The 27,974-nt window shown below is 35.7% G+C and overlaps 2 protein-coding genes across 2 annotated transcripts in view; one reads left to right on the forward strand and one right to left on the reverse strand.

Annotated features, from left to right (window-relative positions):
- Positions 1 to 4,801, forward strand: part of LOC107692978 (protein Red) — a 19,672-nt gene extending 14,871 nt beyond the window's left edge. The window contains exons 15-20 of the mRNA XM_016492208.1: positions 430 to 510; positions 600 to 657; positions 740 to 828; positions 908 to 1,016; positions 1,925 to 1,959; positions 4,227 to 4,801. Coding sequence (XP_016347694.1) covers positions 430 to 510; positions 600 to 657; positions 740 to 828; positions 908 to 1,016; positions 1,925 to 1,959; positions 4,227 to 4,254 — 400 coding nt within the window. The 3' untranslated portion in view covers positions 4,255 to 4,801. The remainder of the gene's footprint in view (positions 1 to 429; positions 511 to 599; positions 658 to 739; positions 829 to 907; positions 1,017 to 1,924; positions 1,960 to 4,226) is intronic.
- A 173-nt stretch (positions 4,802 to 4,974) lies between these two features.
- On the reverse strand, positions 4,975 to 27,974 carry LOC107692976 (arf-GAP with Rho-GAP domain, ANK repeat and PH domain-containing protein 1). Its single transcript, XM_016492205.1, has 23 exons — positions 27,913 to 27,974; positions 26,661 to 26,743; positions 26,397 to 26,452; positions 23,728 to 23,974; positions 23,507 to 23,620; positions 22,598 to 22,723; positions 20,175 to 20,235; positions 19,963 to 20,083; positions 17,337 to 17,494; positions 16,725 to 16,831; positions 15,047 to 15,332; positions 13,690 to 13,872; positions 13,434 to 13,608; positions 11,928 to 11,972; positions 11,714 to 11,831; positions 9,577 to 9,676; positions 9,308 to 9,497; positions 9,185 to 9,230; positions 8,207 to 8,358; positions 7,040 to 7,249; positions 6,202 to 6,307; positions 5,127 to 5,274; positions 4,975 to 5,052 (listed from the first exon to the last, which is right to left on the reverse strand). The coding sequence occupies exons 2-23, from the start codon at positions 26,741 to 26,743 to the stop codon at positions 5,011 to 5,013; spliced, it is 2,874 nt and encodes a 957-aa protein (XP_016347691.1). The 5' UTR covers positions 27,913 to 27,974; the 3' UTR covers positions 4,975 to 5,010.

Consider the following 27,974-nt stretch of genomic DNA (forward strand, 5'->3'; position numbering starts at 1 on the left):
GAATCAAAAATTAAGTTTTGATATATTTATGGTAGGAAATTTACAACATATCTTCATGGAACATGATCTTTACTTAATATCCTAATGATTTTTGGCATGAAAGAAAGATGGATAATTTTGACCCATACGATGTATTGTTGGCTATTGCTACAAATATACCCCAGCGACTTCAGACTGCTTTTGTGCTCCAGGGTCACATATTTGAGGTTGATGAATAATAGGCGAGCGTTTGGATTTCCTGCCAGATATACCTGCTGTATTTACCACCTTTTTTTCCTGCGACTAACCGACTAACAAAATTTTGTTACACTTAGTCGCAATTAGTCAACTGTTAAAGGGCAGCTCTAGTGTATAGATGAATGACCTCAAGTTGCATCTCAAATGATGAAATGGCTGCTTAAATGCATTTGTTTCTTTAACTGTGAGCACTGGAAGCAGACGTGAAGAGAAGAAGCATCTTGGGGATTTCTTTGGGATGTCAAACAGTTACGCCGAATGCTACCCTGCCACGTGAGTCACGCCGCCGCGTCTTCTTTTGTCGTCTACAGTTGAAGATGCTGATGATGTTGAGTTTGGACATGTTTGCTTGTGTTTTGTAGAATGGATGATCTGGCTGTGGACAGTGATGAAGAGGTGGACTACAGCAAGATGGACCAGGCATGAGTGATTCTGAGTTGTAATGGAGAAATGTCTCCGTGTGTCTCTGGTCAGGTGTGTTCACGTGTGTGTCTGTCTCTAGGGTAATAAGAAGGGTCCTTTAGGCCGCTGGGACTTCGACACGCAAGAGGAGTACAGCGACTACATGAACAAGAAGGAGGCGCTTCCCAAGTAACACAGACTCTACTTTCTGAGTTCACTTTGAGGTTGTGTGTTCACTTTAATCATGGTAATGATGGTGTTTTTGTAGGGCTGCCTTCCAGTACGGCATCAAAATGTCTGAGGGCCGAAAGACTCGGCGCTTTAAAGAAACCAACGAGAAGGCTGAGTTAGACCGACAGTGGAAGAAAATCAGCGCTGTGAGTTTACAGGCTCTCGTCTGCAACTGAATTTGAAATAAAACGCTGGATGAACAATGACCAACTAGGGGTGTGTGATATTTATCATAGGTGATAATATCGTAATTTGAGCGATGTGCGAGTTGATTTTATTGAGTATGTCACTCACTTTGCAAAAAACAAACAAAAACACATCTTGAGAGTGCAAAAGCATTCAGAAGTCGATCCGAATGCAGTCAGAATGACCCTGTAATTCAAGTAATGAAAGCTAAAAATATCCCTGTATGGGTTTTGTTTTTTATATTTATAAGATATGATACAGTTAAGCAATATATCACATGCATGAGTGCCGTTTTCCTAAATATCAGTGTGTGAGAGCGACTGCAAATGTAATATTAGTTTTATACAACAGTTCAACAAACAAGAAGTTAATGTTGAGTGAGTTACATTTTAGACCCAATAGTTTCAGTTTTTTTCTGTTTCGACAATGAAAATAGTTCAGAACAAAGCCGGAGCAGATTATTTGTGTGTCTCAGAGCAACACTGCGGTGTTTCGTTCCTGAATGGATCTGCTTTTTAACAAATCATATGTGGTAAAGACAGCCATTTGCTTCGTTTCTAAATGAATCGGGTGTTTTGAAGGAATCGTTTGAATTAATGATTCAATGAATCACTCATTAAGACAGGGACTTGCTGCCACCTACTGGTGGTTTTAATGTCATATTTATCCATGACCGGCCTAAACCAGCAAAGTATCAACGCAAAAACACACTCAGCAAAATATTGTTATTGAAGAAATCCCAATAAATATCAATGCATCATATTTTTGGTCAATATCGCACACCCCTATGACCCACATGAGCTGCAAACAGATGTTTAATGATGATGATGGTGTCACATTCAGTTCACACTGTCTCTGTTTATTTCAGATCATTGAGAAGAGAAAGAAGATGGAGGCTGATGGGTGAGTGGTGCTGGTGTTTCTCTCTTCTTCAGTCTCTCCTGAGCTCTAAAAATATCCTAAAAATCCTAAATCGGGTCAGTGCTACGTCACCACAAAAGTTTAGCATTTGGAAAAGTCTTGCTAATTAAAACATTCGAGTGATTTTTACACCATTCAAGCACAAGAAGATGCGAAAGAGAACTTAATTCAGTACTCTCGCAGTCTGAGGCACACACAAAGCGCACACAGAAGATACAAATGTATTGTTAGATATAAAAAAAAAAAAAACTTGTTGACTTATATCTTACCAAGATGTGGTTTTATAATTGAAGTTCTTTTTAAAAAGTTGCCAGCCACCACCAGCATTTTTGTTCATTCTCACAAAAATTTCACGGCCCCCAGAATATTTTTTGTATGAGTATCTGAACATGCAATATGTCAAAACAGAACAGAGCCTCTGCTTTTAAACAAAACAAAGTTTTATTCTAGCTTCATGCAACCTTTTTTTATCAACACTTGAATGTGGGTACGTTTCATAAAAAAGCAACATTTTGAACAAAGAGCTGAGAAAGTCGCATTTTTGTCAAAGACTATGTATTCAGAACGATGATCAAAACATAGATGGAGTCGAGCGCTTCCATCGACACCCCCAAAGCTGCACAGTCCTAAACCACTTCTTGGATCTACATTTTATTCGGTAACATTAGGTAGTTTTGATTTATATGCGGTTTAATGCTTGACGATCGCGTTTTTACATATGCATCTGCTTACATACGCGATCGCTTGTTTCTGCTTCTTCCTCGCCGTGTTTTGATCCAAACGTTCAGTACTGCTTCAGAAGATACATAATAGCGCCTCCTACTGTATATCAGTGAAAACACGGAAAGCTGGAAAATTCCGTCAATAGCGAGGAAAGAGGTAAACAGGTTGTGAACCCTGTCATTGTTTTGTTTTTGTTTTTTTGAAATATCACAAATGTCTACTGAATATCACAAATCTAACTGTTCGTCCGATTTAAGTTCTCTTGCTCTTGTATGGCAAATGTACACAAAATTGTTAAAATACCCGTCTTGGCAAGTATCCTCATTAACATAGTTATATCTTAAATGAACAAACAGTTGAGGAAGAAATGGGATGCGTTTCATTATATTGGATCCGTGCATTCAGTCTTAAAGTGACAGCAGCCTTATATACCTGCTGCTGTCTGTCATTAATGTTAATCAAACAACAAAAAGTAAAAGACTAAACAACTGTTGTAGCTTTAAGAAGGATTAATCTTTATTTCATTTGTTTTACATTTGATTATTCAGTTTCTGTACCTGAATACTAGAAACTTCATGTGCAGTTTTATTTATTTACATCTTTGTTCTGTTGTATTTACTTGTGCTGTTGCTTATTTATTTTTATTCTTACTGTTTACTTTTATAATGTTTGAACTTTAAATTAGTTAGGCCAGTAGTTTTTGCAGTGGTAAAACGCTTAAGAAGGATTAATCTTTATTTAATTTGTTTTACATTTGATTATTCAGTTTCTGTACCTGAATACTAGAAACTTCATGTGCTGTTTTATTTATTTACATCTTTGTTCTGTTGTATTTACTTGTGCTGTTGCTTATTTATTTTTATTCTTACTGTTTACTTTTATAATGTTTGAACTTTAAATTAGTTAGGCCAGTAGTTTTTGCAGTGGTAAAACGCTTAGATTAGTCTTTCAAGTTGGTTGCGTAAAAATGTAGATCGGTCTAATTTAAATCTGAAAAATACGACTCATTACCCATTGGTAACTGCTAGTTGGTCAGACTAGTCTTAGTTTAGAGGCTAAGTTTATGCAAGTGGCCCCAGCTGTTAATAACACGCTGAGACGGGGATGTGTGAGCATCAACATATCAGTGCAATTTATTATTAATCAACATCTCTGATGTCTAATATTGCATTGCTCAAAAACAGCCACCACCAGCCTGATGAAACTGCTAGCATGGGTGTTTTTGATTATCTAGTTAAAGTCAATCCATCGCCATGGTTTGGGATTGACTTTACATTGAAACTTACATTTCTTGTTCAGCAACAGAATTGCATCAGATATGGTCTTATATGGGCAACTTTGAAAATGTGATTGTATTTAACATCAAAAATACACTCGATTTGAGCAGATAATGGGAATTGGGCATTTTGGCTTCTAGTGTGACGTAGCAGTGTTATGATTGGATAAACATTTGGTGTGTGTATTTTGAAATGTGGTATAGTGTGTGTGTTCATGATCTGTGATCTTCTGTTTCTTCTCTAATACAGGGTGAATGTAAAACGGCCCAAATATTAAAGCTTCAAGGAATCCTTCTATCCGCATGTATGTGATGCACATGTATAAACAGTAAATGTGTTGTTTTGTGATTCTTCATTAATACATTGGTAGAGAAAGAATGTGAAAAGATGTTGTATTATTTTACTGTTAATCCCAAAAAGTTTTTTGGCAGTGTGTTTGAGAATTAGATGCAGTTGTGACACCAGAGCTTCTAGAAACTAAATAATTATCCTTTATCCCGACTTATAAGTGTTTGACTGTTTTATTCCAAAGCTCCTTGGATATCTAAGGATACTGCTTTGTCCTTCTGGAAATAATCACATCTTGTGATATGATCAAATGCACATGCTCAATTCCTGTTTCAACGCATTTATTCATAAATACAAATGCAATGTAAGTCTTGATTAACAATAAAGCATAATACACTCTCCGGAATGCAGTCTGTCATTCTGCTCTTCATTATACAAGTACCATATGAGCTGTTAATATATTGACATTAAAGTGGGTAACCAAACAGCTGCTGGTAGCCATTGACTTCCATAGTATTTTTATCAGCTGTTTGGACTCTCATTCTGACGGCACCCATTCACTGCAGAGCATCCATTGCTGAGACACTGATGCAATGCTACATTTCTCCAAATCTCCAAACTCCTCTTCATCTCGGATGACCTGAGGGTGAGTAAACTCTTTTTTTTTTTCGGCTGAATTGTTCTTTCTATAGTGTTATTACAGTCATTCGTATTGCGTCAGTAAATAGAGACGCTGATGAGCTCTTCACAATACAGTGATGATTTCTCCATCTGTCTCCACGTGATTCTGCACACAATGCCAGATGACACAATCATTTCTAATACAACACACTGAGATTTATTCTAAGTGTGCAGGCTCACCATGAAGATCTCCGTGTGACGTACGATCAGCTCTTTGGTTAGCTGCATCAAGGCTGCGTTCATGGCGAGCTCCTGGAACAGCGTGACCACAAATATCACGGCCAGATTATGAGCCGTCATGCGGTTCTCCTGACTGTGCATCTGAACACTGACAGCAGCAGATAGATACATATGATTCATAACTCAACATAACAAAAGGCTCTGAATACTTTCTGAATCCATTGTGTGTGTATATATGCAGAATTAATTATTATAATAGTAAGTACATGTAACATGTTTAACAAGGACACCTTAAAATAAAGTGTTACCAAAAAAAAATATATATATATATAATTTTTTATAATTTTTTTTTTTTTTTCCCACATCAGTCTACATGCAATTTACTGGTCAGAAATCTGGAATAATTAAGATTTGTTTCATGTTTTTGAAAGAAGTCCCTTCTCATCAACGCTGCATTTATTTGATTAAAAATACAGTAAAACAGTAATAATTGTGAAATATTATTACAGTTTAAAATAAAAATTTTCTGTTTGAATATATTGTAAAATATAATTTATTCCTGAGATCAAAGCTGTATTTTCAGCATCATTACCCCAGTCTTCAGTGACACATGATTTTCAGAAATCCATATACTGATTAGCTGCTTAATTATTATTGATGATCAGTTGTTAATAATGGTTCTTCTTCTTATTTTTTCTGCTCAATATTTTTGTGGAAACTGATCATTTTTTTTCTTTGATGAACAGAACCTTCAAAAGAACATATGCAATTAAACAAAATAAGTGCAGCTAAATGCATCCTTGGTGAGCAAAAGATTCTTTTGAAAACATTTAAAAATCTGAATTATTCCAAACATTTGACCGGGAGTGTATACACAAAGCGTGTCTATTTTTTTTTTTATAAAAAAAAAGTGTATGTTTGTAAGACTTGACTACATGCATAAAAAGTCTCTTAATATGTGAAATTTGGACATTAAGACTTTCATTCATTTATTGGGATTTAGAAATATTCACAACTACAGATTGAGTGTTAATAAGTCAGTATCTGGATTTCTATCTGTATATTGTTGTCATACGTGTGCAGGTGTCCACACAGAGCGGCCAGTGTAGCGTGGTTGTCTGGAGGAAGCTGTTTAAGCAGTTTGCGGTACATCTGCAGTCTCTGTTCTTCATTTGACAGAGCTGTGGAGACAACTATACATCAATGCACAACAGTCTTTATATTTAACATGCCATTTATGCATGCATGACAATTCTTTGAGTATTCAAGAAAAAGCTTGAGCAAATACAGTGTAAAGATTCACATCATGAGAGCGGGAGATTGATGGTAGTGATTCGATATGGCCATGCCCAATGAACATTTGTGACCCTGGAGCACAACACCAGTCATAAGGGTCAATTTTTCAAAATTGAGATTTATACATCATATGAAATCTGAATGAATCAGCTTTCCATTGATGTATGGTTTGTTAGGATCAGACAATATTTGGCTGAGATACAACTATTTGAAAATCTGGAATCTGAGGGTACAAAAAAATAAAAATATTGAGAAAATCATCTTTAAAGTTGTCCAAATGAAGTTCTTAGCAATGCATATTACTAATCAAAAATTAAGTTTTGATATGTTTACAGTAGGAAATTTACAAAATATCCTAAATATTTAATTAATATCCTAATGATTTTTGGCATAAAATAAAAATCTATAATTTTGACCCATACGATGTATTGTTGGCTATTGCTACAAATATACCCCAGCGACTTAACACTGTTTTTGTGCTGCAGGGACACATTTTAGAAAACTTTAGCACACGAGCAGCGACTTTAGAGAGCAAACAGATAGAACCAGTGCATAGATCTTGATGTGCAATGCAAAGCTGTGTTTTATAGAGTAATGATGGCTGAGAACAGACGTACCTGCAGCTTTCAGCCAGTGCGGTCTGTGTGCGTTCGGTATGATCTCAAAGCTCTGCCGCAGGATCTGTTTCAGAGCTCCTGAAATGTCCAGGATGGAGAGCTCGTCTGTTTCCAGACGCGTTCCTCTGGGAGAAACGCTCAGAGCATCGACCAGCTTACTGATCTGAGGAGCGACTCCACAGCGCCGATACAAACCTTCCACCTTCAACCCTGAAACAGACACAGCAATTCTCTTTAAAAGATACGTTTTTCTAAAAACGGGACATTCTAGAATATATTTCAAGCTTTAATATGTGGTCCTGGATGCTGATTGGTCAAAAACACACACTACAGTACCAGCTATGATGTGAAACAATTCAATGTTTGATCTTAGTCAGCTTCTCTCTAAAGGAGAGACTGCATTTCATGAATTTACTTCATAGAATAATGTTTTGTTTAAATTTTGTCCTATTTTTTTGTAACGTAATCCCTAATGAAAAATTTGTATACTTAAGCATACTTTCATAAAGAGTACGTATTACGGTAATAATATAATTGAAAAGAATATATATAAGTAGGTATTTAACTGCATGTTATTTAAAATTAAATGAAAATGTAGTATAGTTTAGATTTATATTAAATGCAGTTAGTTGAACGTAAGAGTGCTTTTTGACCCACTTCAGTACATCTTTTTATGTAATTTCACAATTATGTCTATTGTCTTTGTAATACTGTTAAAGTGTTACTGTGAATTTACTGACAAGCATTCATGATAAACTAAAAGATACTTTAATGTCATTTCTATTGAAACTTGTATATTATAAGTACACATTTATAATGAAGTTACAATTTAGTACATTCAAAATATATTAAATGTAATATCAAATAACATCTAATAATTAAGTACTTTACATGTGCTTAAGTATGTTATTAAACTATATAAAATAAGTGTACTTTAAAGCACAACAAAAGATTATTAATTTAAAGCATAATGATTTAAAATGTACTTTAAAACTTGTGACATTACAAACTGCAATTTTTGTAAGTGTACTTTAGTGTGCTCTCTTTAATTACACTTAAGTGGTCTATTTAAGCAGTAAGGCACCAGGGTTTTACTCTATTGAAATGATCCGAACAGAAGTTGCATGTATTCAGTGCTGTTTTGGTCCAGGACAGGTCGTGACTCACCGTACTGTGTGATGTGAGAGATACACCTGTCTACAGAGCAGGGCACAGATCCTGAGCGCTGTTGTGCATCTGTGCTCGAGCACATGGCCTTCTGCACGAGCTCATGCCACTGCAGACAGCTGTGCTCCAGCTCAAACTGCATTTGCAACGTCCTGCAGCAAACACAAGCGTTCAGCCATTAGTGAGGGAACCCAAAAATGCTTTCACATTTGTGACCCTGGAGCACAAAAGCAGTCTTAAGTCGCTGGGGTATATTTGTAGCAATAGCCAACAATACATTGTATGGGTCAAAATTATAGATTTTTCTTTTATGCCAAAAATCATTAGGATATTAAGTAAAGATCATGTTCCATGAAGATATTTTGTAAATTTCCTACTGTAAATATATCAAAACTTAATGTTTGATTAGTAATATGCATTGCTAAGAACTTCATTTGGACAACTTTAAAGATGATTTTCTCAATATTTAGATTTTTTTGCACCCTCAGATTCCAGATTTTCAAATAGTTGTATCTCAGCCAAATATTGTCCGATCCTAACAAACCATACATCAATGGAAATATTATTTATTCAGCTTTCAGCTGATGCATAAATCTCAATTTCACAGAATTGACCCTTATGACTGGTTCTGTGCTCCAGGGTCACATATGTGATGTTCAGCAGCAGATCCGCATTAAACACTGCTGCTGGTCACAGGCTCAGAGATGTACCTTTACTTTCACCAAACACTAAAAACTGATCACTTATAGATCCACTTCGATTCCTCCATAAAGAAGTTCTTAGCAATGCATATTACTAATCAAAAATTAAGTTTTGATATATTTACAGTAGGAAATTTACTAAATATCTTCATGGAACATGATCTTGGTTTTGTGGTGCAGGATCACATATTTAATTGATTGATTAAAATGATTGCTAGGGACAATTTAGTAGTCACTGGACATTAGCCACCTAATTCTTAGTCTACAGGACACTGACCTTCCAGGAAACTCCAGCAGGATGCAGTTCTCTGAGCGCTGCAGATCTATAGAGAAGACATATTTGTTTAACGGACATTCCTATGACAGTGTTTGATGATCTGATGTGGGATGTGATACTGACGGCAGCGTGTCTGACTGTCCAGAGTCACTGTGTCTGCACATCCGTGCTTTGTGTGAATGCTCATCTCTCCGTCCTGAAGGGTGCACCACACTTCTGCACACTGCAGCGCTGCACCCTCCCGTATGAACGCTCTGGACACGGCACAGACCCCCAGCAGATCCTCATCCGCGACGGCACCCACCAGCACAATCTACACACAGCAGCTTCTCGTCAGTCACCGCTGCAGCTGACCTGCTTCCACTAGCACAGACTCAGAGATGCTGCTTTACCTTCATGATATGCAGCATGTGACTGAGGAGAGCGTCTCGTCCGTCTGCCCAGCAGATCAGTCTGTCTGTCAGCGATAGCACCTCAAACTCATGGGTTTGCCTATGGACAACATGGTATGCATTATTACACTTCCAGAATAAAATGCATGTTCTGCTCAGCAAAATATTAATAAGAGAAACTTGAAAGAATGGTTTCTGTATTCTCTTCTGTGCACTGAACTGTATTGAATGTGCACTTGTAGTGTACTTCAAATCTTAAAGTAGCCTATATTTAAAAAAAAACGTACTTGCAGATGATATAAAATGCCACTTAAGTGTACTCAAAGAGAGACACTTTCAGGACTGTTTTTCTTAAAAAGTGCACTTTGTAATAAATACTTTTTTTTACTTTAAATACATTTTAAATACATGTTTTAATGATCTTTTCTCATGCTGCACTTATTTTGCCGTGTTGACTAACATACTAAAGCACACGTAAAGTACTTGATTATAATTTGAATTGTAGTGGATTATTTAGTATTTCAAGTTAATATATTTTAAATGTGCTAAATTGCAACTTCATCATTATGAAAGTGTAATTACAGATAGATTTAAATAGATGACATATAAGTACATTTTAGACCATAAATGCTTGTCGGTATATTCACAGTACACTATAATCATATTTCAAAGACAACAGAACTAATTATGAAATTACATACGTAAATATATATGTTAGTCCTACTTAAGCGGGTCAAAAAACACTCTGTAAAATATAATACACTTAATTTAACCCATTTAATCCCAATTTTTTCTCAGACATGAAAATATCAAAATGATGTGTCATTAGTAACCCCTTGAAATAATCAATAATTATTTTCATATTTGCAGAAAATGCACTAAAACAGCAGTCAGCAACATTATTAGAGCTTTATAAATGAAAACCTTCTTTATGGTCACTATTGTGACCGATGGGATTAAATGGGTTTTAATTGTAAACGGCCAAAACAATACATTCAGTCCAAACTTAAGTATATTATTTTAAACATTATTACCGCAATCTTTTTATAAGCATGCTACAGTGTGCTTCTTTTTCACAAGGGATTTTGGGGATATTTTCGCAAAAATATCAGTATTTTCCGCAAAAAGCTCCCAAATGCACATTATCATTGAAAGCAGACATTACAAAAATTCTCATTGAACATAAGCCAGTGCTGAGCTACAGTCCATAGCTATTTATTTCGTCAATCAGACTAAAACCATTCACACTGCATTATTTTTATAACGAACTAAACAAACACATTAAATTCATAGCCCTTAAATACACAATGCATGCAAACACAGGTTTGTCCATATGTGACCCTGGAGCACAAAAGCAGTCTTGAGTCGCTGGGGGATATTTGTAGCAATAGCCAACAATACACTCAACACTCTTAAAAATAAAGGTGCTTCAAAAGGTTCTTCAAGCGATGCCATAGAAGAACCATTTTTGGTTCCACAAAGAAGCATTCAGTCAAAGGTTCTTTAAAGAACCATCTCTTTCTTACCTTTTTAGAATCTCAAGAACCTTATTTCACCACAAAGAAGCTTTTGTGAAACAGAAAGGTTCTTCAGATGTTAAAGGTTCTTTATGGAACCATTTAGACAAAAAGGTTCTTCTATGGCATCGTGAAGCACCTTTATTTTTAAGAGTGTATGGGTCAAAATGATTAATTTTTCTTTTATGCCAAAAATCATTAGGATATGAAGTAAAGATCATGTTCCATGAAGATATTTTGTAAATCTCCTACCGTAAATATATCAAAACTTAATGTTTGATTAGTAATATGCATTGCTAAGAACTTAATTTGGACAACTTTAAAGATGATTTTCTCAATATTTAGATTTTTTTGCACGCTCAGATTCCAGATTTTCAAATAGATGTATCTCAGCCAAATATTGTCCGATCCTAACAAACCATACATCAATGGAAAGCTGATTTATTCAGCTTTCAGATGATGCATACATCTCAATTTCTAAAAATGGACACTTAAGACTGGTTTTGTGGTCCAGGGTCACATATGATAATATCTGTAATGCACGGCTGCATTAATGCGATCCTAACTTTGAGATAGTAAAGAAAGTCATGTCTTTAGCGGATACGGTGTCTTGCTGTTACCCCGCAGAGCAGTCAAACACTGAGATGACCTCTGTCAGATCCAGCACATCACAGGCTGCAGACTCGTTCTCCTGCGAGAACAAGAAACGCTCCTCATCCAGCTTTCCATGGAGCTCTTCTACACGTGTGGAAAAAGACAAAGAAAACCCAGCGCTGTCATCTGAATCGAAGTAGTCTGCTAAAACGACAGGACAGGCATCTCAGTGCATCTCACCTATCTGCTCCTCTGAATGTCTTGTTTGCTCAAAGTCAGGTGCCTCTTTAAAACAGATGAATTAAAATGAACAGAAATTGATTAAAAACAATCCTCAAAAACAATTACACATATTAGATAATGAACAAAATAATCAATTGCACTAAAACATGCCCAGGTCACCTAAAAAAATAAGCAGAGTTTAGCATACTCTTAAAAAGAGTACTTATGAAAATATACTTTAAAATAATATATTTACATTCCAACTGAATGCAATTTTTCCACACACTTAATTGCATGTTATTTATCATTTTTTAACTCACTTAAGTAGGACTTGAGTACTATATGTAATAGATATGTAATTTCAGAATTACATCTATTGTATGTAGACTAAAATATACTTTAATGTCATTTCTGTATGAAATTTGTATATTTAAATCTATATTCTAATGACACGTTTGTAATGATGAAGCTACAATTGAGTCAATAAATCAATAAAAACCATGTACTTAGCATGTGCTTTAGTATGTTAGACAACACATCAAAATACAGTGCACTTCTTTAGAGCATGATAAAAGATTATTAAAAGATTATGATTTAAAATGTACTTTAAAGTAAAACTCTGACATTATTATAAAACACACTTGTTAAAGTGTACTTAAGTGTGCTAAGAAACATTCATGAAAGTGTCTCTCTTTATATACACTTAAGTGGCCTTTTAGTTCATTAATATTATATTATTTTGGTAACACTTTACAATAAGGTTCATTAGTTAACATACTTAGTCAACTACTTTAGTTAACATGAACTAAGAATGAACAACACTTCTACAGCATTTATTAATCTTAGCTAATGTTAATTTCAACATTTACTAATGCATTATTAAAATCAAAAGTTGTGCTTGTTAACATTAGTTAATGCACTGTGAATTGACATGACCTAACAATGAACGTATATATATATATATATACTGTGACCCTGGAGCACAAAACCAGTCATAATGGTCAATTTTTTGAAATTGAGATGTATACATCATCTGAAAGCTGAATAAATAATCTTTCCATTGATGTATGGTTTGTTAGGATAGGACAATATTTGGCCGAGATACAACTATTTGAAAATCTGGAATCTGAGGGTGCAAAAAAATCAAAATATTGAGAAAATCATCTTTAAAGTTGTCCAAATGAAGTTCGTAGCAATGCATATTACTAATCAAACATTAAGTTTTGATATATTTACGGTAGGAGATTTACAAAATATCTTCATGGAACATGATCTTTACTTAATATCCTAATGATTTTTGGCATAAAAGAAAAATCTATAATTTTGACCCATACAATGTATTTTTGGCTGTTGCTACAAATATACCCCAGTGACTTTAGACTGCTTTTGTGCTCCAGGGACACATATATATATATATATAAATGTCTGAATGCAAATTATCTGATGGCTTTAAAAATAGACTTCAAAAGACCTGGACATGTTCAAAAAGGAGTTAAAATGTGCCATGAAAAAAGCTCAACTAACCCACAAACTCATTATGTCGGAGTAGCTCAGTCTGCAGGGCTTGTCCAGCGCTCTCGGCCTCGCTGATGGCAGACTGAAGCTCGGGATTTGTGGTGCTGCATGAAACTCTGGCTCCAGAGCACAGCAGAGACAGCGTCTCCTCCACATTAGGACCACAAACCACCTCCCGCAGCCTCTGAGGAGCACCAGAGAACACATCGGCATGGGATCGGTCTGAAACGAATCAGCTGCTAGGGTGCTTTGATCACATGCTGACCTGGTCAAGCAGTTTCTGGCTTGTGGCGAGCGGGTGAGCTTTCCGGTACAGTCCTTTGTGGTATTTGGCGAGGATAAACTCCAGCCTCTGATCTGGAGAGACGTCTGGGACGATCTGCTCCGTCGGAGGGATGCTGTGACCCCAAACCCTGCTGGCAGCTTTATTGCCATACAGCACAAACAACTGAAAACATGACACGTGTGCATTGGTTGTTACATTTCGGTTTCAAAGCAGATTCACGGTAAGAAAAAAGAATTTTCAATTATCAAACGAATACAATTTCAGCTGTAAAGTGTCATTATTCTGCTCAATTTAGTTCAATGCTGATTCAAATGACGTTGCAAAGTTGCAAATTCAGATCAACAAAGCAGAAGACAATTCAGCTCAAGTCAGTTCAGTTCAATAACAGTGTAAAGTTCATCAAATGACATCAAATTATGAAACAAATTCAAAGACAAATGTCACAATAGTGTAATTCAGCAAAAGGCGACAGTGGCAAGGTAGTAAAAAGACATTATGACACCCTAAAACACTTTATTTTTATGATACTACACATTATTTTGAACCAGGGTTATTATAGTTAACTAAAATTACAGCTAAAACTAGATATAAAAACATTATCTTATAAAATAAATGTTAACTGAAATAAAATATAACAAACTTAAACTTATTTTATTTCAGCTAGTTTTCAAGTACCGTTTAGTTTGACTTCATGTACTAAAATGACTAAAGCTAAAACTCTAATAAAAAGAAACAAAAACTATATAGATTTAGAAGCAACAAAAACTAGTAAAAAAATTACTTTAAAATCAACATTAAATCAGAAAATATAAAAGTAAAATCTAATTCAAAATATTTACAAAAACTATAATAGTAACTCAAAGATACTAAAATAACATTAGATGTGTTTTTTTATTCTTTTTTTGTCATTTAGTTTTTCTGATAAAAAACAAAACAAAGTTAGATTAAAGGCAGAGAATGCAACGCCACTGAAGTCTTTTCTTTTTAAATTCATGGACACTATTGTACATATACAAGTCACTTTCTTGTCAAAAAACATGCAAATTAGTATGAATTTAGTATGTATTTAGTATTAGTATGAATTAGAATGTCATTAAAGGAAAAGGCCACACCTCATATAAACCTCAAAAATCCATAATGCTAAAATTAAAGGAGCTGCCAAAGCTGCTGAGAAAAAGAAGGTTGCTGAGGCTTATGAAAATTAATTAATTTCCAAGCTATTTAAATATTAATATTGAAAACACAACTTTTCAGACCACTGTAAAATAAGTAGAAAATAAAACTGGTCACATAATAGCATAAAGACAGGATGTGACACAGGCATGACAGAACTCACCTGAATTAAAGGCTCTGTCCAAACCTTATTGTCCAGTTTGAGACCTCGCACTTTGGACCTGTTACTGCTCATGGATCGATGTGCGCCTGCGCAGGCCTCACAGATGACCACCAGCAGGTTCACTGACGCCCACTCCGGGTTGGCAGCGCCACAGTCGGCGCAAACTTTATTACAGGGACTCGACCAGAGTCGATGAGCCACCTCGCTGTAGGACAGAGCGCTGCGGATCACTTCATTCAGACGCTCCAGCCACACAGCCGTCTCCTTAGCAGAGTCTGCAGAGAAACTGAACAAACCCATCGGGTTACTCCAGGACTGACAGAAGACAAAGCATGCAGAGCACAGAAATGTGGTAAGTAGAGATGAAACGGTGTGAAAGTTTCCATTGTAGTGACCAAATTGATCATGGTTATCAATATTATCACGGTGTTGTTGAAATTTGTTGGAAATGTTAAAAAAATGTATCATACGCACACTGAAATCATTTCATCAAGTTTTATGTTGAAAACCAACAAATATCATAAGCAGCACTATGCACTTTTTGTCTGCATTAACATTAAAAAATTAGGTAACACTTTATTTTAAGGACCAATTCTCGCTATTAACTAGTTGCTTATTAGCATGCATATTACTAGCATTTTGGCTGTTTATTAGTACTTATAAAGCACATCTTAATGCCTTACTCTGCATGACTGTATTTTAGATCCCTAAATCCAGCCCATACCTGAACTAACAACTACCTTACTAACTATTAATAAGCAGCAAATTAGGAGTTTGTTTAGAGAAAACTCTTAGTTAATAGTGAATATGTGTTCCCTATTCTAAAGTGTTACCCATGTACTACATGTTGAAGCAAAGTTTTGACTAAAAAAAAAAAAGTTTTATAAAATGATAAACCTTACATTTCAGCCTTTTATCATCTAAATCGAAATGAAAAAATTATAAGCATTTTATCTGCTCCATAAACAATTCTACATTGGCTACCTCATTATCTGAAGAGTTGAGATTTTTTTTGAATGCACATTAGCTTACTTTCCATCCACCGATTTACAACAAAAATTTGGTCCAATTTTTGCATTGGTCTGAACACAAACGGCAGACAGGCTGAATGAAAATGTAAGTCCACTGTCTGACAGCAGGTGAAACAGCAGAAATAGAGCGGTTTCTCTGTAACCGCTGTAAACAAAGCAGCGCTGCGCTAATAAACACTGCTTTATTAGGCATTACATAAAGAGGAAGATGAAAAGAAAATGCCATCGAAACTTTTCTGAAGACACTCGGTTCCCCCTTATGCATTCATAGAATTCATTCATTCATATAATTTCTCTCAGCACTCTGTCTTCAGTCATATTTTTACATGTTGCTGCGCCTGCAAATTTGTTTCTGACAAGCCTCAAATCCATTTTAGAAACTTTCATAAACACCAATGCTGTTTTTCTTTCTTTTTCTGTTTTTCTTTTTTTTTTTTTTTAAATGCTGTGATACTCTGAGCAGGATTTACCGCGGGTGTTTCAAATCGCGATAATCAAATATGGTTTTAATGATAATCGGAATAAACTGTAATACTAACCGTCGGGACTTTTTAGCATGGTGTATCATCAAACCGGTAACCATTTCATCCCTAGTGGTAAGATAAGAAACTTCTTGCTTGTAAAAGGTGAGAAGTGAAGACACTCACTTGAAGGTCCTGTATGGAGTAATGAGACTGAAGCTGTGACGCCCCGTCGTCTTCACAGATGCTATGTTCATAGACACACACATCATGCCAAGACCTACGCTGAAGTCCTGTTAATTCAAACAAGTTCAATTTGCAAACGTTCCTTGTCACTACAGTCCAGCAGAAAAAACATGCATGGTCATTTGTTAAACATATACAACATTTGAACACACTCTGAACAGTCAGTTGTTTCTTCATGCTATTAAACAATATAGTTTCGGGTTCAAGGAGTCATGAACTGAAAAATCGAATTTCCCTTGATCTTTTGACATGTAAGAGGTAATTGTCCCATAAAAACAACCTGTACGTTTCAGAACTCAAAACTTCCTTGTCACCAAAACTGAGTGTTTCAAAGAGAGGGTCAAAAACAGGACAGACAATAGCCTGTTACTTCTAAATTATTTATTATTTACTTCTATTATTATTATTTTTTGATGTAAAAATCAAACAATACAAACACACAAACTGGCTTAGTAACCGTTGTAAAACCAACTGCGTTCCTAACAACTCTGCTTATCTCTGATCTCTTGAATTCTTCTTGAAATGTTCACGTTAGTAAGCAGTTTTTCACACCTCTTTGCTGCTGTAAATCCAAAGGGAGTATCCACGTATAGCAGTGTACACCTTTTTCCGTGGGTCTTTCATGATCAGCGGTCCGTGTTGTTTGGGTGCAGTGATCGGTTCCCTTCCACGCATGGCGTAGAGAGACATCAACCAGCTCTGCCGCACAGCTACGACACAACACAATCACAGGACAGAGCTGAAAGTGATGACTTGATGCTTCAAATAAACCAAATACTAACTCTCAGCTTTAAAGGTGCTGCGTGTAATTTGCTGCATGACTGTACTAAAGCATTAAAATACCATAATACATTTGCAGATATTTAGGAAACATGCTAAGTTCACATACTTGTTTCTCAGAAAAACAACGCTACAGCCAATTTTTCTGCTTTGAAATGTGTGTTCCGTGTCGGAATGTCTGTTTTTGTTTTGGTCTGTGTGATTCCGCCCACTGCCAGTTTACCCAATAGTATTTCGACAGCTCGGGTTGCCAGTCGGCGGAAAACACAGCGTGTTGCAGGCATTGAAGCCAGCAAACAAATTGAGTCAGAGATTGCTGATTCAACTCGACCTAAAAGGCCTCGGCATCCATTTATAAAGCTCTATGAGCAGAGGCATATTTAACCGCAGATAAAATTACACTGTAAGGCTCGTTGGCTAACATTGTCAGTTGTGCTTATTCCTTTTTGCATCTGGCAACTCACATGAGCGTCAAATCTGAAGAGGAGGAATTTGGACTGCAGTACCCATTTCAACTGCTAGCTGTCAATATTACATACTGCACCTTTAAAAGGACAGTTCACCCAAAAAAGAAAATTAGCTGTTAATTTATTCACCCTCAAGCCATCCAAGATGTAGGTGACTGTCTTTCTTCAGTAGAGAAGTAAAGAAGATTTTCAGCTGAAATCGTGGTCCTTCATAAAATGCAAGTCAATGGCTACCATCACATGAGAGCATTTCAGGCAACACAAAATGAATCCCCATGGCTCCTGACGATATACTGAAGTCTTATGAAGCGAAACAATCGGTCTGTGCAAGAAACTGAACATCATCTACAACATTATTACCTGTGATCCAGAGCCTCAGGCAAACGGTCCGAAGTGATGTCCGGTTCACAAATGAATCATGCTTTTGAACTGGTTCTTCTTAGTGAACTAGATAAACCAGTTCACCATATCAGACTGAATCATATGAAACAGTCCACGGCTCAAGCAGTTACTCAATCAAAACTCACTACCCAACTAATTATTGGGTGCTTTAATAAAATAATTGTGTATATGCGACATCACTGTGTGATTAAGTAAACAAACTGGTGAATCGGTTGTTTGAACCAGTTCATTGAAATTGTCCGAAAGAACCAGTTTGTGGAAAAGACTTCCGCGTTCGCCAGAGGCTGTCAGGGTCCCGTTGTAACCTATTGTGCGTTATGGAAGAACGAAACACACGATGCAGGTCACCATCAACCTATGTATTAATGTTAAAGGAAGGTGCAACCAAATGATAGAAAGTACAATGTGTTTTTCCCCAGCATATACACACCAGTGCAGGGGCAGAGGAAACCCCGAATCAAAGTCTTAAAGGGACAGACACCCAGACCATTACACCGTCACCTTCATTGGTCTTATTCTTAGTCTAGTGACAGGATCCTGACACTCATGTGAGGCTTTGGGGGTGTTCTCTGGAGTGGACCGTGCGCTCTTTTGTCTTGGTGGATCCTGACACTTAGTTCTAGTTCTAGTTTTGGTTTGGTGTCAGTGTTAGGGTCCTGACATCCATACTCCGTGCTTGCATGTTTCTTGTTCTGTTTGAGCGCATCGGTAGATGAAGATTTGTTTGCCATGTGCTCGTCTGTCTTGTCTTGTCTTATGTGTTTGTGTGAGCACATGGCTTCGGTCATGTTTGTTTGCATGTGCCTTATGCACATGGCTTTTTGTTTTGTTTTCTGTGTGCTCTACTGTTTTCTTAGTCTTGACTCCACCCTTCTTGTTCCCTGATTATTGGTTCAATTACCCCACCTGTCCTCCCTTGTTACCTTCCTAATTTCCTTCCCTATTTATTCTCCCTGTGTGCTTTGTCTTGTGCTGGTTTGTTTGTTTTTTCTACTTGTAATCCGTCTAGTCTGTGGATCTTCTGACCCCCCCCCCCGTTGTGTTTTTCCCTACTTTGGGCCTTTTATTTCCCAGCCCTACTGGCTGTTTTTCTGGGTTTGTCTTACCCAGTTTTTGTATTACCTTTTATTTTTTTTGTCAAAGATATTTTGAGCATCCTGCGTTCGGATTCTGTGTGCATAACCTGACAGATGCTCTGGATTACAGGTAATCATGTTGCAATTAATGTTGCAAATAATTTCTTGCACAGACTGATTGTTTTGCTTCATAAGACCTCAATATATTGTCAGGAGCCACGGGGATTCATTTTGTGCTGCCTGAAATGCTTTTTTGACTCTCATGTGCCGGTAGCCGCTGACTTGCACTTTATGAATCACCAAGGACCAGTTTCAGCTAAAAATCATCTTTACTGTATACTGAAGAAAAAAGTCACCTACATCTTGGATGGCCTGAGGGCGAGTAAATTAACAGCAAATTTTCATTTTTGGGTGAACAATTCCTTCAAGAAATGAGAGTTTCCAGTTTCCTACCCTCATTGTGAGCCATAAATTCAAAGTGCTTCTTCTGAAAATGGATGGAGAAGCGTCCTTGATCCTGCTCACGTATGTTGGTGATGCTTGTTACGTGAAAAATATATTCTGTGAATTTGTCCTGGAGCACATTGAAAATGTGGTTACAAAATAAGTATTTGCAATGTATACTTTATTTGTATTAAATGTCATGCCATTATGAAACAACTCACTGTGCGCTTTTTCCATAGTGACATGGCATGTCCATCTAGAGTGGCCCACAGAACATTGTGCCTACAAAACAAATACAAATTCAACACAAATATAAACCTTTTCTTTAGTTTGTACTTGTTACTGTTTGTTCCCTGCAGTCTTACAGTATAATGGGTCTCCTAAAGGCCCTTTCACACCAAATGTGAATGTTCAGCACAAAGATTTTAAATAAAATCAATAAATTCCTATAGAACTAGAAGCGACACCAGACGTGAACACTGAAGTGAAGCTATTTTTGGCGACTGTATTTTGTGTGTGAGCTTTGGATCATGTGTCTGGCACTCAAACTAAAAACCAGCATTGAAGAGTATTACTCCTTATTTTAGCAAGGGCTCCAAATGACTCTAATTAAAAAATAAACTATTTGATCCATAGGCCTAACCAGGGTTTGAAATTAACACCCGCCAACCCGCCAAATGCGGGTAAAAATCAGCTGTGGCGGGTAACGCTGTCAAATCACTAGCCAGTTTGGCGGAGAGACTTATGTTTTAGACACCATATTGGCTATTTTTGCGTTATTTCGCCAACAGAAAACATTCCAAACACAGCGCTGTTTTGCGTCTCTGAGCAAAATCAACCGTTTAAATGATTCAGTTCATTCGCAATGACTCACTAACAGTGACTTGCTGCCACTTACTGGCGGATTTAATTTCACATTTAAAGTATCTTTTAATTTTTAAAATAATTTAAATATCACTATTCAACATTTCATGTTTAAAATATCAAAACATTATTTATGCATTTGTAACTGCAGGTTAAAGCATCCCATGTCCCTCTAAGCTGCATTAAATACATCTAAATGCCCCTTCATATGCAAATTCTGCAAAGATTAATTTTGTTGATACTGATTGCATTTGTTTAGTAACAGCTTAAATGTATTATTATTATAACTGACTGATTGCATTTGACTCTAAATAAATTAATGGTTTTATATAAAAATGGCCATAAAAGGTAAAAATCTATTTAAACTTATTGAAAAAGATTAATTTCTATCACTGCTGTGAACTGACCACCACACAGAATATGAAGAATATCAAAAACTTTAGGAGTCAGCTGTCCACGGTATCCTTAAGATATCACCACAATAACACACTCAGCAAAATATGGTCTAATTATCTTTATCAATAAAATCCCAGAAAATATTGAGATATTATTTTTTGTCAATATCGCACACCCTTAGTACCGACACAAAATGATTTGCAAGTCGCTTTGTCATGTAGACAGCCTCAAGCTGTTGGTTTATTTAGTTTTTTTTTTGGCTGGTAGAAGTTATGAATGGCCGATAACTTAAAAATTTAGTAGCCAAATTGGCTGGTGAGTAAAAAAGTTAATTTCAATCCCTGGGCCTAACCCATGATTAGCATTAATATTCCTAAAGCATTGACACTTTCGCCTTGTGTGAGATATACGATTTATCCCCATCAGTTTTTCAGTACATATTCTGTACATTTTTACACTTACCTGAAACAATCATTCTTTCAAGACAGTTTTACACTTACATATTCTTTGCATTATATCCCTCGTGAAAAAGACGTACACTTGCACAAATAATATCCTTTAAAAAATATACTTCAGTGTAGGGTTTTCCTATGCTTAATTGCATGTTATTTGCAATTAAATTAATGGTTCATATTATCATATACATTTATATTAAATGTAATTAGTTTAACTTATTAGTGATTATTGATTTTTTTTTTGGCCCACTTAATTGAGACTTAAATGCATCTTTATATGTAATTTCAATATTACTTCTACATATATGTGCAAACTGGATGTAATGTTTTCGAACACTTAACTGCATGTTATTAAACAAATGTATTACAAATTAGTTTAATTTAAGAGTACTTAATTAGGACTTAAATACATCTTTACGTTTAATTTCATAATTGCTTCTTTTTGCTTTGAAATAAAGTGTACTGCCGAGTGTATTGCATTTATGATAAACAAAAATATACTTTATTTAAATGTAATATCAAATAATACACTGCGGTTAACCTATAATCAAGTACTTTTCATGCGCTTTGTCAACACTTCACAATAAGCGTATTTCTTTAAAGCATGACAAATAAGTAAACATAATGATTTAAAATGTACTTTATGAAATAAAACTGTTTATTTGACAGTGCATAGTGCACATTTTAAAATCGCAGTGATTTCAGCCATTTCATTAAGCCTATAGGTCTGTGTTTCATATTACTGTTTCACACTGTGTTTGGTGTGAAAGGGCACCTTATTTGTTTAGATTTTATGTACAGATGCTTGATAATATAGCATTCATGATATTTCATGAAATGCATTATTTAATTTAGCCGTTTTAAATGCCTATACTGCAGGAAGTTCTTAAGTTTTTATGTGATTTCAGGGATTGTGTAGCGTTAGTTACTTGCGTCCCTTCCATACGTCGAGCCAGCTGGATTGTGCCACCGCACACTCACTGTGAGACACGTCGGCTCTCTGGCGCTGCCCTGATAACGTCTGCTTCTTCCTGCTCACACGAATGGTTGCAGCCCTGCAGCCCAAGAATTCAAGATATTTTAAGACTTTGCCAGTGACTATGCAATTTGTTACATGTCCCCAGGCCATCCGAGATGTAGGTGAGTTTGTTTCTTCATCAGGTTTGTAGAAATGTAGCATTGCATCAGTGTCTCAGCAATGGATGCTCTGCAGTGAATGGGTGCCGTCAGAATGAGAGTCCAAACAGCTGATAAAAACATCACAGTAATCCACACCACTCCAGTCCATCTTGGTAAGTGAAAATGTGTGTTTGTAAGAAACAAATCCATCCTCTTACATCAAAATCTAACCCACATACTGAATTAGAGCTGTTTTGGCTTGTAAACGGTGCTTGATCTGTGCAGATTTCGCTCCTGATTCAGACTCTTATTTCAGCCGGAAGCAACAGTTTGAAGTTAAAAATATTTAAATGGATTTGTTTCTTAGAAACACACAGCTTTTGTCTTCTCCAGATGTTAACTGATGGACTGGAGTGGTGTGGATTATTGTGTTGTTTTTATCAGCTGTTTGGACTCTCATTTTGACGGCACCCATTCACTGCAGAGCATCCATTGCTGAGACACTGATGCAATGCTACATTTCTCCAAATCTGATGAAGAAACAAACTCATCTACATCTTGGATGGCCTGAGTACGAGTTCAAATTTTCAGCAAATTTTAATTTTTGGGGGAACTATTCTTTTATTGTCACAATGCTAAAAATGTGAACTATGACCTCGGCACATGACATTTTAATCATATGAGACATGATCATTTTCTGAGATGTAATCATATTGTACCGTGGTTTATTGGGTCTGTCAGCTTTGTTCTGAAGATCCTGTGATTTAGGAACTTGCTGGATCTCTCCATTGGTGCAAATTTCTGTCCGAACATCCATCACCTGATCTGTGAAACTACAAGGAAGAATATAAACACAGCAGTGACCAAAGCCTAACAGGTTTGGCCAAGAAACATGCAAAATGAAATCACAGTTGAGAGAGAAACAGTACCGATGCATTACCTTGCTTTGTCTGAATCGTGCTGGTCATTACTGAGCGAGTCTGGAGTCGCAGGGCAATCATCAGAAGACACTACATCAGCAGCTCTTGCTGCATCCGGAGATGAACTGGTACTAATGCAGAGAGATTCTGGCCATGGAAGCGTTTCACTGCAGCTGGTTTTAACATCTTGAGGATCAGGGAGTTCAGAGGTGGAACGCAGCTGTCTAGATGAACCGTCCACACTAACTTCATGCTTGATGTCAGTTTCTACTGAGAAAAACAGCAGTCATCATCTTTTGTAAGGGTGTGTCTTTTTGTGGTTGTGAGCAGCAGATGTCCTTTTAAGACAAAGCGACAGACACCCAAACTATAATTAAAAAGAACAGTTCACCCAAATATAAAACTTCTGTCATCTCACACATTAATGTGCAAATCTGGCAAGATGCATCTTGAAGCACAATTCATAATTAATAATGAATGCTGGCTTTAATTTCCTTCCACTGTATGGGTTGAGAAGAGGAGTCATATTGATAACTTTTACACATTTCAGTGGTGTTTTATATATTTGTTGTATATATTTAATATATAAGCTCCATAGCACCCGGTCAACTACACTGAATGCAAAAAAAGTGTGCTTAATTGTATTGAATGTGTGCTTTTGGTGTCTTCAAGTTTTAAAAGTATATTTAAAAAAAAAAGCATTTTCAGATCATATGATATTAATGAATAAGAGGCCACTTAGGTGTATAAAGAGAGTACACTTAAAAACTGCACTTTGTAATAATATCAAATTAAAAGTTGTACAAATAAACTTAAATTATTTTTTTAATAATCTTTTGTCATGCTCTAAAGAAGTACACTTATTTTGATGCGTTGACTAAAGCACATGTAAAGTACTTGATTATAATTTCAACTGTAGTATGTTATTCGATATTACACTTAAAGTTAAACTTCATTACAAATGTGTAATTTAAAATATTTAAATGCATGCATTAAAGGTTTCTATAGAAATTACATTAAAGTATACTTCGGTTTATCATGAATGCTTGTCAGTGCATTCAACAGCACACTTTAACCATATTTCAAAAAGAACAGAAGTTGTTATGCAATTACATATAAAGATATACTTAAGCACTCTTAATTTTAACTAAGCAGTTTAATTTCATTGTAAATAACATGCAGTTAAGTGTCTGAAAAACATTACATTCAGCACGTAAGTATATATTAAGTATATTATTTCTGTAATAAGTACTATTTTTAAAAATATATTAAATATGCATTTTCATTTGTGGCTGATTGTTTCGTTATTTTTCATACATCAGTATAGTATATCGATAGTGGTCACTATCTGAATATGAACTGAAATCTTTATACTTTTTATTGCCTTATAGTCTGAAATGAAACAAAAGTGCAGAACAAGTTTTTCTGACTTTATTTGTACACATAACACACACTATAGAAGTAAAAGGGGGAAAAAATACTAAAAATGAAACTAAAATACCTTGTTTGTGTAAGTGAACACCCACCTTACCGTGAGCATTTTTATTCATACTGTATTTGAAGTGCTCCACAAATCTCAACTCTATTTGAGAGTGGCAAAAAAGGTCTTGTTCATACATCAATATAGTATATCGATAGTGGTCACTATCTGAATATGAACTGAAATCTTTATACTTTTTATTGCCTTATAGTCTGAAATGAAACAAAAGTGCAGAACAAGTTTTTCTGACTTTATTTGTACACATAACACACACTATAGAAGTGAAAGGGGGAAAAAATACTAAAAACGAAACTAAAATACCTTGTTTGTGTAAGTGAACACCCACCTTACCGTGAGCATTTTTATTCATACTGTATTTTAAGTGCTCCACAAATCTCAACTCTATTTGAGAGTGGCAAAAAAGGTCTTGTTTTAGCTCGATGTAAATGCCTTCTGCCTTATGTTTTAATATGACAATAACCCTAAGCATACCACTAAAGCAATCACACAGTGACTAAAGGACACGATCAATGTCCTTAAATGGACTATCAGGCTTCAATTCTATCAATAATCGAATAATGCAGTCCGTGATCACCATGCAATTTAACTAAGATGTTAAATATAGTCAAATATTGCAAAGTCTTGGTGCACAATAGGATGTAGGTGATTCCTTTTACTTATCCAAATAACAAACTAGTTAACTAATACACAGCCATAAAACGCCACTTCTATAATTTCTCTATATTTCGCTAATGTTTTGCATTTAATTTCTAGGTTGTGTGCTAATCTAACTTACACTTTGCATTGTGTATTACAAATAATGTTAGCTCTTATAATAAATTGCTTGAAATGTCCCTTATTTGGATAAAAGTGTTTGCTAAATGAATGAATGCAAATGTAAATATTGTATTTTATGGCTTTATATTTAAATTCCAGAATTGTTCATTTATTTCCCCACTTGGTTTTATATGCGTAAAAGCAGACTTTTATGTGTTTCTCATTTCAAACTTTTATTGGGACACAAAAAATGTGAATATTTTGAAAGGGATGCTGACTTCCTATACTCGCTTTACACATTATATTATCACATTTCCACATGAAAGAGAAATAATACTTTAAGGTACTGTATTCTGGGTCAACATGACAGATACATGGATAAATATATTACTAATATTAATATTTTTTGCAAAGAAGACATAGTAAAAGTACCTTCAGATTTCGTCTGTGTATCAGCCTTAACATCTGGACAAGGCAACAGACCATTTCTGTAAGATATTTGAGCATAGTAAGTGTATTGAGTACAATGTTGAAACAGTGTTTTTCATTTCATTTCAGTGTTCATATTAGATGGAATCCAGTAACCAACTCCTGTTAGAAAATCTTTTGTTGCTTTAAATGTCTGTCTGTATTGTATCAGCGAAGGCTTCTTGTTTTGTGATTAAATCAGACAATAGATGCACAGCATGTGCTCACCTTTCACCTACACCTACTCCACGTAAATATCTCGAGCGAGGCTTCGGCACAGGTATGATATCAGGGGGATCAGACACAGACATCTGCAGCAAATAAGTATAATGCATGAGTTATGTTAGAAACGGCAAGAATGTAAAAATCAAGATTAACCAGAATTCACTGCCTTTGAATTGCATAGAAACATGACGTATTTAGCAGGCAATTATTTCCACTCATCACCACAATGTGACATTTACACTCAAAAGGGAAAACCATCCATCCATGTTCATTAGACGTTCATTCACAGCCTAACCCTTTGGCAACAATTGAGATGAGATGAGGGACTATTAGTAAGAGTTTTTGAAGAGTGCATGAAGGTGTAGATTCCTCTGTGATGTTTCTGTCCTAATCTCCATGCATTTGTCACAATGCACTTTCTACACTTTACTACAGAGAAACTAAGACTTGTTCAGTGTAGGCATCTAGTTTTCTGATAAACTCCAGCTAGATCATTGTTCTCCCGTGTTTTCACCCCATTATTTAATGTAGTTTTACTTATGAATAGTGTACCTCTAAATGCCCTCCATTGTTTGAGATTTCATATTTAGTGATTATGAGTGGCAAATATTTGAGAATATTCTCAGTTACGCATTTTATATATTTCAAGGTCAATGTAAAATGATGTCAATGTTTAATGTGATGCAATTAAATGTAAATCATGTTATACCCACTGTAAACTGCACCTTAATAGAAAATACAAATAAAATATGCTACAAGCAACAATTCGAATCGAAAGCAATACAATCACAAATCGCCCATTTAGTTTTTAAGTTCATACTGTAAGTTTATCATTTTATAGTGAAATTTTGTCACTGCTATAGCGCCCCCTTTTGTTTAAACGACACATACAAGCTTCCTCATACATGGGATCTCTAGACTACAGTATGCATTTAGGACTCTGGGGATATAAACACTTGTTTATACGACACATGATTTATAACCAAAAACCACTACGCCACCGATAGTCTAATTCATCTGGACTTTTCCAGGTTTGGTCTGTATAGACTTCATTGTGCTCCTACTGTAATCCTAATAATCCTCCATAGTATATAGTTGGCTGCATACTAAACTATAGTAAACTATTGGACTCTTTTGGCTCATAAAATAACCGTTTGTATTCATGTTTTCATTCAGTGTATGAAAGACAGTCAAAATAAAATAAAATAGCGACTAATATAAATAGCATATCCATATGAAAGACTATGGATCTCACCTTGGTGATGTTCTTCCTGAAGAATGAAGACGAGGTGGCGTGTTTAGTCTTACCGGTTTCTC

This window comes from Sinocyclocheilus anshuiensis, unplaced genomic scaffold (genome assembly GCF_001515605.1).
Source record: "Sinocyclocheilus anshuiensis isolate Anshui unplaced genomic scaffold, SAMN03320099.WGS_v1.1 scaffold658, whole genome shotgun sequence".
Taxonomy (NCBI): domain Eukaryota; kingdom Metazoa; phylum Chordata; class Actinopteri; order Cypriniformes; family Cyprinidae; genus Sinocyclocheilus; species Sinocyclocheilus anshuiensis.